Source organism: Ambystoma mexicanum, chromosome 6q (genome assembly GCF_040938575.1).
Source record: "Ambystoma mexicanum isolate Mex_15411 chromosome 6q, UKY_AmexF1_1, whole genome shotgun sequence".
NCBI lineage: Eukaryota > Metazoa > Chordata > Amphibia > Caudata > Ambystomatidae > Ambystoma > Ambystoma mexicanum.
In genome coordinates this window covers 1,511,279,473-1,511,295,084 of record NC_090937.1, presented here as the reverse complement: position 1 = coordinate 1,511,295,084, position 15,612 = coordinate 1,511,279,473, and the positions used below count along the sequence as shown (strand labels likewise).

The 15,612-nt window shown below is 42.1% G+C and overlaps 1 protein-coding gene across 2 annotated transcripts in view; it reads left to right on the top strand.

The window, feature by feature from the left end:
• LOC138516807 (catenin alpha-2) overlaps positions 1–15,612 on the top strand; it is a 3,575,147-nt gene that overhangs the window by 2,427,714 nt on the left and 1,131,821 nt on the right. For both annotated transcript variants that reach the window (XM_069632215.1, XM_069632216.1), the window contains exon 9: positions 5,035–5,187. In XM_069632215.1, coding sequence (XP_069488316.1) covers positions 5,035–5,187 — 153 coding nt within the window. The remainder of the gene's footprint in view (positions 1–5,034; positions 5,188–15,612) is intronic.

Sequence of the window (15,612 nt, the reverse complement as noted above, 5' to 3'; positions counted from 1 at the left end):
CTTCCAGTAATGTGGGTATGATGTCATCAGGCAGAAGATTCTGAAACAGCAGCCAGGATTTTACCTCTTACAGAAGACTAGAAGGAAGCATTCGACTGTAATATATTTCACATTTTAGAGCCTGTGATACCACCATGAAGTCATCTTTGAACATCGGAAGAAGAAAGAGTGCATTTGGAAATCTGGAACTTAATTGGAAGTGCACTCTGATCCAAATCCCTCTTTCCTAGAGGTGAAGACAGAGGCCTCAGGGAAAAGAGAAAGCCTTTCCCTTAACCACCTCGGAAGAGAATTTGGGGTGATCGGCTAACTGAGCATGGCCTTCTGAAGCAGAGACCACTGGCACCAGGGAACGTGGTCCCTGGATGTGACAGAACCCTGCAAGTGCAATCCAGAGTGCTGATTTGAGCGAGTTTCTGCCTGCGTCTAGTACACCTGCAGAGATGTCATCACTGTCACCCATCACAGTCTCCCCCACAGGCATTTTGAAATACTGCCACACTAAACAACATGAGAGTTTTGTGAAGTAAGAGGCCTTTGGAACCTTGGAATCCTAACCCTGCCTTACTCCCTCTGCAGTGGTAGGCACAGGTCAAATTTACTCCTTCAAAAACCTACTTGTCCAACTCATCAGGTATTTCCACTGCCTGCTTTGGCACCACTACAGTGCAGTCCTCCACCTTAATCCCCTCCTCAAGAACTTCCTCCTATTCTTCATCAAAGTCCTGCTGGTTGAAGACCAATTCCTCTTTCACAGGTGTCCCCACCAGCTAGGTTCTTGGCCCCTTTCTTGTTTTCCCTCTATACTCTCCAGTTGCTGACATTGTCTCGTCCTTTGGGATTTCCGATCATTTCTATGCTGATGGCACACAACATTTTCTCTCTGTCCGTACCTTTAATCACACTATAATAGCTTATCTTCCTGCCTATGTTCTATCAGATCAGGAAGCCCGTAGGGGATAAGGGTGCAGGTGTTTGCACCCTGCAGGACTGGGTGTACCTGCAAGTTCACATGGAAGCTGCTGCTCCCGTGATTTGGCTCAGCCCCCTCGCCGCATCAGACATCATTTAATCCTGAATCTCACCCTGGAGGGCGAAGCCCATGGGGGATAAGAGCACGGGTGTTCACAACCCTGTAGGACCGACAGCCTGCGGGGAATAACAATAACGATTAAAGTGCTGTTGTGATGCATTGAAGAGTGCCTTGGAAATGTTTGCAAACAGCCAACAGTGACTGTCGGATTGGAGGGACGAACTCCACAGCAGGTGAGCATATAAGGGGGAGTTTCTCCTTATACCTATCTCCTTCAACAAATTCTGGTAATTTGTCTTGTTATAATACAGCTCAGCACTGACTGACTATTGGACTAGGGATGCCATAAGTCAATCCCCAAACTTTTGATATCTGACTCTGACTCTTGTTCTAGCCTAGGGGAACTAGGAAAGAGGCATTTAATTGACCTAATCAACAGGGGTTTGGGTGAGGAGACCAACTACGGCAGCCAGTAGAGTCAGTCAGGCGTGCCCTGCCCCCAGTGGTGCTTTTTTGGTTCTTATCTCCTTTTAATCATGGACATGTAGTCCTTTTTATCAACTGGTATTTTAAACTCTTTTTTAATTAAAATTTCCTTTTTAGTGCAGCAGCAAAGTTTGTCACTTTTAAATATAAGAACTCATGATTTTATGAACTACAATTATTGTTTTTTTTCTTTTTAGTAATATTGTCTTAGTAATATTGCTTAACTTGAACAAATTGTAAAATGTTGCATAACACTATACATCTTAAAGAATATTTGAGTGCACATTGTGACTGATTCTGACAAGTATTTACTCAATTATATTTTATTTGATAATTGTGTAAATTTAAACCTCTTAGCCATGTCTAAGAGGAAAGCAATATCTTCATTGTCACCAGAGAACTGCCAGAGAAAAGTTTCCAAAATGCTGGAGCCCATTGAAGATAATTAAATATGTTAATACTTTAATCACAGAAATGAAATAACTAATTTAGATTGCCTCGAGACTAGAGGCAAGGAGAGGGCAAGAGGGCAGGGTAGCATTGATGTAACCATTCATCCCCTTGAATGAGCTCCTAGCAGCACTGCTATTTGTGCCTCTAATTGTGTGGCGTTCGGGAGTTGTGTTATGTTATATTCTGGAATTGTATACAGCGCACGGTCGTTCGAAGGCATCAGAGCACTAGAGAGGAGAGGATGCCATAGAGACAGGCACAGTGAAGGCCGCACGGGATGAGAGCTGAATCAAATCAGAAAAGTCTTTAAGGCTTTGAGGAAGATCAGATGAACCGATTGAAGTTTCACCAATAGTGGGAGGGCATTCCACAACTGTGCTGCAGCAATTGAGAACGCTGGCCACCCTCCCGGGAAAGCCGAAAGGAAGGCACACAAAACAAGCCAGAAGCTGCCGACCACACAGAGTGGTTAGGGACATATCTTACGAACTTAGAGCACAGGTACTCAGCTCCTTGATCACGGAGCGCACAATGAACAATACACAGTGTTTTAAATTGAATGCGCTGAGCCACATGGAGCCAATGTAGGGAGTGCAGTACAGGGGTAATATGGGCCCCATAGGAGGACCCTGTTACCATCTGGGCCGTCATATTCTGAAGACGTTGCAAACGGCCTACCAGCCCCTTAGGCTGGGCAAGATAAAGGGAGTTGCAGTAGTCTAACTTACTCAGAATCACGGCAGCTATGACTGGGGTACATAGGGTGACAGGGATCAGATGAAGTGCCTTTCTAAGAAATATTTACTGAAAAATCCCGGACTGGCAGACCACCGATACCTGAGCGGTCATGGAGATATTATCTGAAATATTGACTCCAAGATTTCTTACTTTAGTTGATGGCACCAGGAGTGGACCCAGAGGGGGGGGCAGCAGGAGGAGATCCTGCATGCTTAACCAGACACTCAGAAGGCATTAACGATATCTAGGTGCCACAATTTCACCAATTCAACCTCAGTGAAAGTGACTGTAGTGGTTGTCACTACTCCTCTAAAGGTTGGACTACAGGATGAACAGTCTGAGGAATTGATCATTGTTGTTGACCCCAAGTCGCCCTCTCCAATAGGTTCTCAGTCTTGAACCCAACTGATAATTGGGACCCAGAAAATATGGAGAATAAGCTTAAGCAAGGGAAACAGAGAAAGGGGAGTACAGTGGTGCCCCGTATAGTCCAAAACATGGTAGACTAAAGAGTGATCGGAAACTTAAGTACACATATCAAATGGTTAAGTAAACTAATTATCTGAGCCACATTCAAACCTTGGATCCCCAAATGTATGCCAGTCTAACGATGGTTTAAGTTCCCCACTGACTACAGATATAACCTGGGTTCCTATGAGAGAACCCACTTGGGGAAAATAGCAGGCTTACTAGGAGAACTGATGTCAGAGATTCAACTCTGCAGCAATGTTCCCGGTAGGCAGACGTCGAAGCACTGGGACCGTTAGCAACAATGCTAGTGCTTCTATCTCCCCACTCCCACGGAGACCTTAAAGTCTCCACAGGAATTGGGAACAACATTTTCTGGCGCCTGAATTCCCGATCCGCCGGGACTTGTACTGTTCTGGTGGCCACGGGATATCAAGCACAGGAAAAGGGTTACGAGTTCAGCGGCAACCGGCCGGTAGCACCGTGGATTACCACCAGACTCGTAATGAAGCTCCCTCTCTAGGCACAGAGAACAAGGTTTTCATATTAGGGTTACACTTGCTAATGTAAGGTGAAGCCCTAGAGTATCAACATTTGACAGTGTGCGAGCTCCTCTGCTGAGAACAAACAGGGTCACGTAACCAGGTCTAGGGGAATGGTGATGAATCGCAAGAGTCTGTAATCAAGATTTAGCTTTCTATCATATGTAGCATACAGGTTATTGTCATGAAGGAATTTAACATTTGATTTAATTGAGGTACATTTTCCTTTAGCTTTCACTGTTCCAAGAAAACTATCTGCTGAGTTGTGTTTTTAAATATCATTTTTAATGCATTTTATTCTGTTAATGTCAGTGTGATTTAGTTTAACTAAACAATTACTCAACTTCGTCTTGGTTAGAAAACATATCATAGCTAAGTAGTGAAGTGGCAGACTGCCTTTTTTTCTAACTGCCAGCAGTGTACAATAGCTAATACGAAAACACTGATTTATTATTGTGATATTTTCCATTAATAGTTAATACTTGAAACACAATACATATAGTTGAAGGCTACTTTTGCAATAAAGCTGTTCAATTATTTTAAATGTTCTAAATGGGATACAAGAAGTATGCCAACATATTCATAGTAAACATTTACAGGTTGGCTTTATTTTGTCATATGTTTCTAAGACTAAAATTGCAAGAAGTTATTGTCTAAGACGAGATGTGGTTGTTGGCTAAATTGTTGGCTTCTCCATATTATCAATTTATTCAGCCTGTGCAAAAAGATGGATGTGCTTCACACTCATGGCCTCATTACGACGCAGGCGCTCCCCTAATGAAGGATGCTGGTACGGGACAGGCACCGTTCATTACGGGATGCCTGATTACGAGGTCCCCTATTGGGACCCGGAACAGACATCTGGTAAAACCAGACGTCCTTTCCGGGTCCCGCGAGGGGACCAAGGAGCTAATAACAGGCCCGTTATTACCTCCATCCCCATTGTGTCCTATGGGGGCTCAAATGGAAATGGGGAATGGTTTTGTGCATGTGGAATTACCGGGTCCTCCAAGGTCGAAATGACCAGGTAATTCCTCATTCACAGAACATGGTACTGGAACCCGGAATGGAGGCATCCATGCCATTATTAAGGGCATGGCTGCCTCCATACTCGTAATGAGGCCCTTAGAGTTCTCTTTTCTACAATGTCATTGTTTTGAACAAGCTAAAGATCCTCTATCAAGTCTGATGCAAAAATAGTCAATTGGAATTGTGTTAGGACCCATAAAGCCTTCTATTGAAACCTTGACTTTTTAGATGAACGATCTGACTTCATGCCTTTTTAATTTGCCTACCAAATATTGTCTCTTTCAGTTACGCAAGGCAGTAATGGACCACATATCAGATTCCTTCCTGGAAACCAATGTCCCCTTGCTGGTACTCATTGAGGCGGCCAAAAGTGGTAACGAAAAAGAAGTGAAGGAGTATGCTCAAGTTTTCCGTGAGCATGCGAACAAGCTGGTGGAGGTAAGACATACATATCATATGTCAGATGTCATAGATCAGCAATTGCTGTATTTTTACTGCATTGCCTTGTGGTGACATGCAGAAGCATACCCAAAGCCAACCCATGTATTCGAGGTTATCATTGCCACTCAATTCAGTGTGAGGGTCTATACTGGGACATGGAAGAGGGGCAACAGAGCAGAGCAACTTGGGTGGTTAGCAAATTAATCAACAATGTGCACTGCAGAAATGGCAGCTTAAAGTTAAAGAGGAAGTGTAAAAAGCAATACACCAATCTAATTCTAGAAAAGGGATATGGTTACTTTATCAATAGAAAACAATACAATCACTAAATACAGCTAAAAACAATAAAAATAAAACAATGTATGATATGATGTCATTCATAAAGCGCCAGTACACAGGTGTTTCTAGGCGCTAATGTATGACCTCACTAGCACTATAACACACTCTCCCAATGTTCCCAGCCTTTGCAGTGGAATGTGATTCTGCACAGACCATTATTTGATGAGTTTAATATCATCACTTTAACAAGACCTCACACGCCGAAAGTGATAAATGCCATGTGCTAGTTGCCCTTAGATGTTGCCCTAGATTTTCTGACTGAATTGTTCCTGAGCTATGATCCCTGCTGACATGATCTGGAGATTATTTAGGTTGGAAATTGCATAAGGAAGGACATATGACAAAGCAACAGATGAATTATGTCCCTGGTGAGGTGTGCATATACAATAAATATGAATAGTAGGTGAAATACATGTTCCATACTATTGACTCCAAAGAAAACTCAGTTTTGCCTGACAAGCATTATATGGTTTTAGGGCATAGGTGATATTGTGCCTGGTGGTGAGCAATTGGGCTAATGATGGCCCTGCATGCCCTATTGGTCTCATTACGAGTTGTATGCTAATTGCATACCATGGGGCATCTCCGGATACCCCTGATGTACCACTCCACCCAAATAGGGATGTATAGCCCATACATAAAACTAAATGAATACAAAATAAATAAAATATTTCAGGTTGTAAGTGGAAATATGGGTGCTACCTCCCGTTACACTGTCAGACACATAGAGTAGGTATAACTTGTACTATAAATACTGCTGAGAGTTACTAATAAGGCATGTGTTCAGCATTAGTAAAAGTGCCCACCTAAAGCAGAGTGCAAGGGCAGCTCAGTATTAGTTATTCACAAAACAATCAAATGCATTGCCGCTGTTAGATTTACAATACGTAAGAGTGACTACATGAATTCCGTTCAATGGCGACAGTGCAGTTACACACAGCTTTGTTGTGTCTCTTTGGTTTATTAGATTTTCAAATTAGGTGTGTTGTTAAAGCATCCAGCATTCACTGTGAGCAAGCACATCATTCAGTATCGAAATTATTGACTGGTCCCTGACCAACCGCCATTCACTGGAGTATCACAAAGGGGTTTTTAGAGTGGCAATGTAAAATGATTGTATTAGGCAATAGCGGAATGACGGGAAAAAAGGAGAGCATATATATCTACATATAATTTAGATGGATACAATATAATAACCTATAATTACATATGAAAGAAATAGGAAAACAATGGACCTCATTACAACCATGGCGGTACAGTAACAACGGTGCTGGTAAGTTACTGGCACAGTTGCTGCCGCACCGCCATACTACGAGCTGCGCTCGCGGGCGCCTGTGTGCCCACCAAGTCTGGCCTGGCGGGCAGAGCGGCACCCGCAAGCACATCGCGTGGATGCACCGGCACCGTTATGAACACTGCCGGTGTATACAAGCTCCCCATTCCCATCCAGCCCAATTACCGGCACCCGCGAAAGAGCAATTACTGGGTCCGCTAAACTCAGCATGACCCGGTAATTGCCCATTTGCGGGTGCCGGAAAAACTGCAACTTCGGTGGCAGACGTGCTTGTTTTACAGTCACGGCTACCGCCAGGGTTCTAATGAGGCCCAATGTATCCACTAAAAATGTTTAATTATGCCATCATTTAAATTATCCCAAATTCCACATTTTCCTTTGTTGCTCCTTTTAATTACACAGCTATTTTACGGTGAGACGATTAATAATGCCATAAATATAAAACAAAAGAAATGAAAATAACTATTTTTCGTAAACCCTTTGTAACTATGTTTAATTTATGTTGAGTTAAACGAGCTGTATACAACAATTAGTGAATACAAAAGTTATGTAGATATTCGAATATTCATTATCAAATTTAAACATTTGCAAATCCCACATATTCTCTATTCTAATTTACTCATTTTGAGCCACTCATACAACGCGTTTTTCAATGGGATTTTTACATTTAAAGACCTTTTTGTAAATCAGTCCTTTTTTTAACCTTGTTCACCACATGCTGACTATACATTTATGGAGAGTTCATTTTCAGAATCTGGGGATTAGTCGGACCCCCTTTCCCTGAATCCTGTACCGGTGATTGCCTTGGCTCGTGTCATCAGGTGGCTTTCTTCCCTGACCCTTTAGGCCTCCATTAGACACAGTCCATCATATGCACCGCCCTCTGTTGCTTTCCAGCTAGGTGTGAGATATAAACATCCCACACCTAAAACGTTGAACATGATGCTAAACGGCTCAAATATAATTGTGTTTGAAACCCCCATTATCCATCACTGCAAGCAGCAAGTGGCTTTAAGGGAGAGGAATGTGCTCGTTTGTAAGCTGTGCCTCTGGTGTTACCTTAAACCCCCTTGCTCATTGGTTAAATGACATGGAATGGCCTGCCCCTTTTAATTGTATTGGTGATATATGTCTAGCCTAATGTCAATAGGGACTATAATAGGCAAAGCAGTATTGGATTGCAATTAAACTTCGCCCTCAATGCCTGCCATAGGATAGTCTTCAAAACGAACCCTGGAAGTACCCCACCCTGATTTGTTTGACAGCCCACTAGGAAATTATGTATTATCTATGTGACTCCATTATAAAAGCAGCATGAAATGTGCGAAACCTTAAAGTGATTTATTTCAATGCTAATACCCTGGAACATTTAAGATGCTGCTTTGTTGCTGTCTGTAGAATGGGAAATAACCTATTCTTGTCAAGTAACTGTAATCAAGGCTCGAAAAGCAGCATCAAATGTGAGATTAATTCTGATCAATTAGTATCTTATTTACACAGGTCAAACATACAAAGTAGCTGTGGTACTATGTCCATGTTTTTAATATTCACAACACTCCCATACCATGGTGTGTCCTGCACATGTACACAATGGCATAGCTTCAAGCTTTAAAAAGCTGTTTCCTTGTAAAAGAAAACCTGAGTGTTACCGCGCTAAGATCCCAATATTAAATACAGCCTGAATGAACATACATTTTCTATACTGGAACAATTTGGTAAGAATTCTTTGAGGTACTGGTTGCTCTTATTTTGGTAGCTTTGGCAAAGCGCAAGACTTTAACATACAGAAGCATCCTAAACTGCTTAACCTAATTTACCAGTTGTGCAGCGAGTCATCATTAAAGGTGTCAATTTAATACTACTGGAGTAGGGAAAATGTTCTGAACATGTTGTCGCACTGGAAGGTCCAAGAAGTGTACATGCCCTTGAAGAATTTCCTGGTCAATTGTATGAGATACTATATGCGGAATGAAACATGTTGGGTGTGTTATGAGTGCTGAATGTATGGATGATTGATTGATTGTCACGAGGAAGATTAGTAGGTGGGAGGACTTCTTTGAGCCTTGTTAATTTAAGTAGACTTATTGAATAGATCCTTGACAAATATTTGTGTTATAGATTGAATAATGTTAAATCAATTGATGTACCAGAAAAAGAGTGTTTATGTGATTAGCTTATGGGTGAATAACGTTTTTAACAAAATTGTTGCATTAAAAAGATGACATTTTATAAACTATTTTAGCGTTGGGATTTTATATAAATAAAAATTCATGAATGTTTGATAAAAAGAAGTTAGTTGTGGTATGTTATAATACAAAAGCAAATAACAACACACAGGGTCTACTGTCCCCATTGGGCCTCATGACAGTCTCTTGTGAAACATTCATATAATTCAACACAAGGTGGAAAATAGGAGTATGCCATATGAGAAGTTTCTAAAGTCAAAGAGGTCTGTCTGAATCAAGGATCTTGAAGATGTTGAAAATTATTAGCAAGACCCGAGACTACAAGAGACCAGAGCAGGCTAAGTGGACATGACATGAGCTGGCACCACCAGGTATCTAAAGTCAGATTGTTTGTGGTTGCTGAAAGACTGTCAGTGATAGATGGATGATTCAATAATAATATGTTGTCGAAATCTTCCCTCATTTCTGCATAGAGGGGTTTTAGACTAGTCAGCAGTATTCTGGCTTCCATGCTTTGAGCCACCATCAGAATATTAGTCCAACAACTTTAATATGAAGGTCAAAATGGTTCTTTATATAGATTTAGGAAACAGACAATGGAAGAGTGTGGCCTCAATAGAGTTAAAAATGATTGCCCACAGCCAATCACTAGAAAGCAAGATGACATAACAATATGTGCTGTGTTGCACACTTTTAAATATTATCAAATATACATTTCCTGTAAAGGAGTCCCCAGTCCACATTGGCATATGCACAATTAACTTGTGCAATAGTTACCCTTGTATAAAGCCAATGTTCATGTCTCATTGTCTCCCCCAAAGACATAGCATCATGCAATGCATTATGGGAAAACCTTTCTCTGCACTGCACCTTCCACTTATCAAACTGATTCATGACCTCGTTTGTCTGTCATTGTTGAATGCCATTGCTGTTCCAAGTGCACAATCCCCAATTGCACTTTCTGCTAGAACTTTGCATTTTACATTGACTCCTCCACTGAACTGTCTTTTTTCTTCAAATAAATATATTACACAACTCAAAACATGTTCATCTGTTCTCCCTTAAGTCTTTACAATTTCCCAATCAAATGTTTTATTTCAGTTTTGTTTTCCATCATTCCTTCTTTCACGAATTGATACCAAGTCTATTCTGACATATGTCCTGACAGAGCTGCAGTGGCTTCTACTTGATAACACTTGTTTACATGTCACATCTGTCAGGCAGTTCATGTCAAGGATGAGAACTAAACAGTGGATTTCCTCAGTTCAATGTGGCGTCATGGTGGGAAAATATGGCTACCTAAATTAGGCCCTTACACACCTCTTACATGCATAAAATCACATGCTCACATTATTTCACAAATGTACAGAAATTGAGAAACCGGGTGAATCCTGTCCCATGTATCATACGATGGAGGAAACGCTGGTGTGAAGATGACCAGTTGGTTGAGGGCAGCAAACAGTGCTTAGACCAGAGACAAGACAAGGCACAAGACAGAAAGTCACCAGAGGGAATTGGCTACCTGTAGAACTAATGTACAGCAGAGCTAGGTAGAGGAATTAGGTTGGGAGAGTAATGTAAAATGACAAGAACATATATCTAAATGCACTGGTTTGTCAAATTACTAGCAGGTGTACACATTCAAAAAAGATTCATTCCACGTCAAGGCTACTCTCTGGTAGTTTTAATAGAACATATCTCTTATGTAAGTATCAGGAATTTGTCTTTAGATTTCACAGCTGGTCCAGTCTGCTGCTTATCACGAAATCCTGATAATCCTCCAGCACTACAGTAGTGAACCATTTTCACAAATAATTTAAACATTTACCCTGATAAGCATAGAGTTGATTGACAGTTGCACATGGTTTAGAGACTTGTAAAGCCTTCAGTTGTTTCCCACTTTGTAGTAGCTCTACACAATGGGAAATCACTGAAGCGTTTACATGACTCCATTGTTGGTTGCATATCATGGCATGCAGTAATGTTTGCATGTGGCAATATTGCATGTACAAAGCATTTTTCCTTTGTGGAGGAAATGACATCCATTCATATCCAATCCTTCTTGAGTGCATCTCTCCACACGATTACTGCTTAACAACAGTCAAAAGCTATGTCATACGTTTGTAAAAGATGCTGCAGAGTCAAATGTTCTATTTCAGATACAGAAAATTGACGATGTCAATAAGCTTCCCATTTTAGCACAACAACAACACTTTTCTTTTTCTTTTCTAAAGCAAATACTAATAAAAATACAAGATGGCAGTGGCGTTTTGCCTTTTAAAAAGCCTCCACCCCTGTTAAAAGAAATACATCACAGGAACTATTTATAAGATGCTGTTATTTCTAGAAACAGATTATTGCTTTTAAAAGGAGCTAATGCCTTTCCCTTCATTAGTGATACAATAATCTATTAAAAAAGGTAATTATTGAATTGCACTAAAGTCGTACAGGTTCACTTTTAATATTTTATAACGTTCCTCTCTAATGCTCGCTTTGAATGTATAGTGTAGTCATAACGGGTGCTGTACATTGTCTTACTAAAAAGAGAGAGAGAGAGAGAGAGAGAGAGAGAGAGAGAGAGAGAGAGAGAGAGAGAGAGAGTGAGTGAGATGGAGAGAGTGTTAGCATTCCCGAATGGGCGGTATGGAACACTCTGATTGTACTCTTTAGAAATGTGCAGATGTAGCCACGTTGGGAAAGGGGAAAAAGAGCTCCAATAATGGGTCATGGTTGTGGACAGGGTATGTGATGTAGTTTTCCTACCACCGCCAACCTCAGGACGCATAACAACTCCATTTCAGATCACCTTTGTGTGTGTTAAATCCTTTGGCCAATATTGTCTCTGCCTTGTCTTTATTTTCTGCATTCCATATCACGAATGAGCAAAAAAAAGTAAAAGGAGAGAAAATATCCACATCAATGCAATAGGCAACCAATATTCCAAGCATATAATCAATAAATATTCTATGTTTATCCTTGTCTTTGAATTATGCATTCTGTGTTGCAGTTGTGTCCTGCTCTACTATCTGTAAACACTGATGTGTCCAAAAGCAATTAGTCACATCTTTATTTTTGCTGATTCTTACAACAATTTGAACATTTAAGGAATAGAACCATTTATCTGAAAAGGGTTGTGGAGGCCCCACATCTAGGTGCATTTCCTGCCTCTCGCGGGCATCCATTCCACATGTCAAAGAGCAAACCGACACACTTAACCACATCGCCTTGCCCTTTCAATTGGCCTTCAATATAGCCCCATGCGTACAACAACCACCCCTAATCATCAAGTGTCCACTAATGATTGTCGTATGTGCTCTCTTCGCCATCAATAAACAGTCCCTGCTAGTCCTTAATTCTGTACAGGGCAAAGTCATCAACCTAATGGGGCAGTATTCTGAATTCCCAAGTCTGCAATCTTTACAAGGGCTCTGGGACCTGTCAGGCCTGTACGGCCCCCATTCTCATCCTACTTCTCCCACAGAACTCATATAGCACGTTAACTTGCATATTTCTTGCATGTAGTTTTCATTTGACGGCATCCCATCTATCCCAAAATTGTGCTGTCTTTTTTGCCTAAGTCTAACAAGCTCCACATTCGTGGAGTCTCTACTTTTCTTGCCACCGTCTCTTTCTACTTGATATCAACTTGAATCCCATCTGTAAAGATGTAAAAGTGTGGTTTACATGGAGCATCCCATTCCTTATTGTACTACTTATAACAGGAGGGGCCCAGGACATGTTGCTCATGCCTATCTGTGTAGTATTGGATGACACAAGTTGCCTTCCAGCTAGACTCCAATCCCGTTGGTTATACATGGTTGTTATCTCTCCCCATGGAGTCTCAACTCATCAGAAATTGAGCTTATTACTATGAATCATAGGCATGCCTTCCTCGCTTACACTGTACTCAAATATATGCGCGGAAAAACGGTGGAAAAGCCACCCATCTGATGAGCATAAAGACGGCTTCCTCCTCGCCTCCCTCACTTATAAAGACGCCATCCTCATTGCTAAAAAAGAATCGCTTAATAATCGTATCATGCAAGCCGACTCTAATCCCAAGGAACTCTTTAGAGTCCTAAAAGAGCTCGAAACCCCAGTCTCCCCGCCAGACACTTGCACGAAAGACAGCAAATGGTGTGCTAACATTAAAGCAGCCCTCCTAAAGAAAATCTCTATGCTCCAATCTAAAATAAAAGAAAAGCAGGACTGCCTGAGGCGTGACAACCGCTCATTCTCCCCTACTAGGCCCACCCTCTCCAACTCTGCCAACATCAAACCTTTCACCTTCGCACCGCTCACTGTCACCGAAGTAGAAAACATCATCCTCAGGATGAAACCATCCAACTGCCAAGGTGACCCGTGCCCAGCTCCCATCATTAAGGACTCCGCCCATGACCTAGCCCCATTCATTACAGCCTTCATTAACTCATCCTTTGAAACAGGTATTGTCCCGGACAACCTTAAAGACGCCTGGGTGATCCCGCTACTAAAAAAACCTCCCTTGACCCAAGCATACCTACGAATTTCCGACCTATTACTACAGTTCAATTTTTGCTGAAGATACTGGACCGAGCAGCTTACCTGCAGATCCAAAACTACCTTGAATCAAACAATCCGGATTTCGGCCCAGACATGGGACCGAAACGGCTCTATTAGACCTAAAAACCCAGATCGAAGTCCTGAAGGACAAGGGCAAATTAGCAATGCTAATACTCCTCGACCTTTCCGCCGCATTTGATTCGGTTAACCACCAGATCCTTTGCAGGCACCTCCACTCTGCTGCCAACTTCTCTCCCTCCGCAGTGGCCTGGATCAAATCCTTCCTGAGCAACAGATCTATGAGGGTCTTTGCACCTTCCGCTGCCGCAGTTCCCTCCCCTATTCATTGCGGTGTTCCTCAGGGTTCTTGCGTGTCACCTACTCTTTACAATATCTTTACGAAACCACTCTTTGATGTGCTTGATTATCTGGGTGTCTCCTACACCAACTATGCGGACAACACCCAGATACTCATTCCCATCTCTGGTGATTATCTTGCTGACACCAAGGCCCTCAATGACGTCTACTTGGTCATCCAAGCCTGGATGGCCCAGCACCAGCTATGTCTGAATGACGATAAGACAGAGCTACTTATCCTGGGTACATCACAACGCCTGAGCAAACTTGAGCCATCCTATCAGTCATTCATCATAGACGGCAACTCCATACAAGTCTCGAAAGACACTAAAACACTAGGCTTTTACCTGGATTCCACCTTATCCTTGTCAAGACAAACTAATGCAGTCAGGTCCACTTCCGCCTACACGTGCAAACTCATTTCAGCCTGCAGACCATTCCTCACCACCCACAATAGGGTCACACTAGCGAGAACACTTATCATGGCAAAAATAGATTACTGCAGTGCTCTATATTTAGGCACCAGCCAAGAAAACCTGTCCAAACTCCAAACCACCCAGAACAATGCAATTCGAGCGGCCCTGAACATCCCTCCTAACCACCACATCTCAGAAGCCAGAACGAGCCTTAAGTGGTTACCCGTGAAGCAGAGAAATTCCCTAAAAACGCTTGCCCTCACGCACAAATGCCTAGCCAACAAGGCTCCAATCTATCTCTGCAGTCGGCTTTCACGCCACTCCACTGCCCGACCACTAAGAATTGCTCAGATTCACTGCCTTACTATCCCTAGGTTTAAGCTCCAAAAAGCGGGAGGCACTAGCTTCCCTGTCCTAGCCTCCAAACTTTGGAACAACCTCCCCGCTGCCATCAGAGCTGAAGACTCCTTCAACACCTTCAAGAATAAAACCAAATCTTGGCTCTTTGACCAGCAATAGTTGTGTTAGACATCTGTCCTACTTACTCAGCCCGCCTGTTCCCCTGCACCATTTCCGGTCTGCTACCTTCCCAACTACCTCAGGGATACTTCCTCTGCGGAGCCTAGGGACACTGTACCATGTGTAATATTTGTAATTATTAAGATTGTTATTATGCTGTTTTGATATACTTGTATTGTAATCTATCTGCCTATATGTTCTTTTCTTGCAACCCTGTACAAATTGCGCCCTGATGCCCCCGGGCCTGATGGTCTGCGCGTTATAAATAAACAAATACAAATACAAATAACATCGCATTCTCCTAGCGCAAGGTCAATTGTACTCGTTTATGAAATGTTACCTCATTCTTGCAAATGGGTACTGATGAGAGAGAGGAATCAGGGGTTCAATCTGCAATTCTTGTCCAGGAGGTTGTTTGTTGTAGGCTGTTTGTTGGCATAGCCTGAACCAATCTATATCAATAAGGAAAAGCCTGAGAGGGTATTAGTGATGTTTGTGGCCCTTGGGTTCACAACAGTTCTTAGTCCTTCCCCTCAATAATAATATGGTGACAGAGGGCGTTAAATGAGGCAGCAAACCGGTTGCTGTCTTCCGAACGCGATCCCGCCTCTGGAGGATCTATTTTTACCAGGAGAGGTCTAATATCCAAAGTTCCTGTACGCGATCAATTGTGTCTGAATTGTAAGATGCCTTTTACTTGATTTCTGATTTCTGATTTCTTTCCATGTGGCACCTAAACCGCATGTAGCATACTGCAGTTAGACCACAA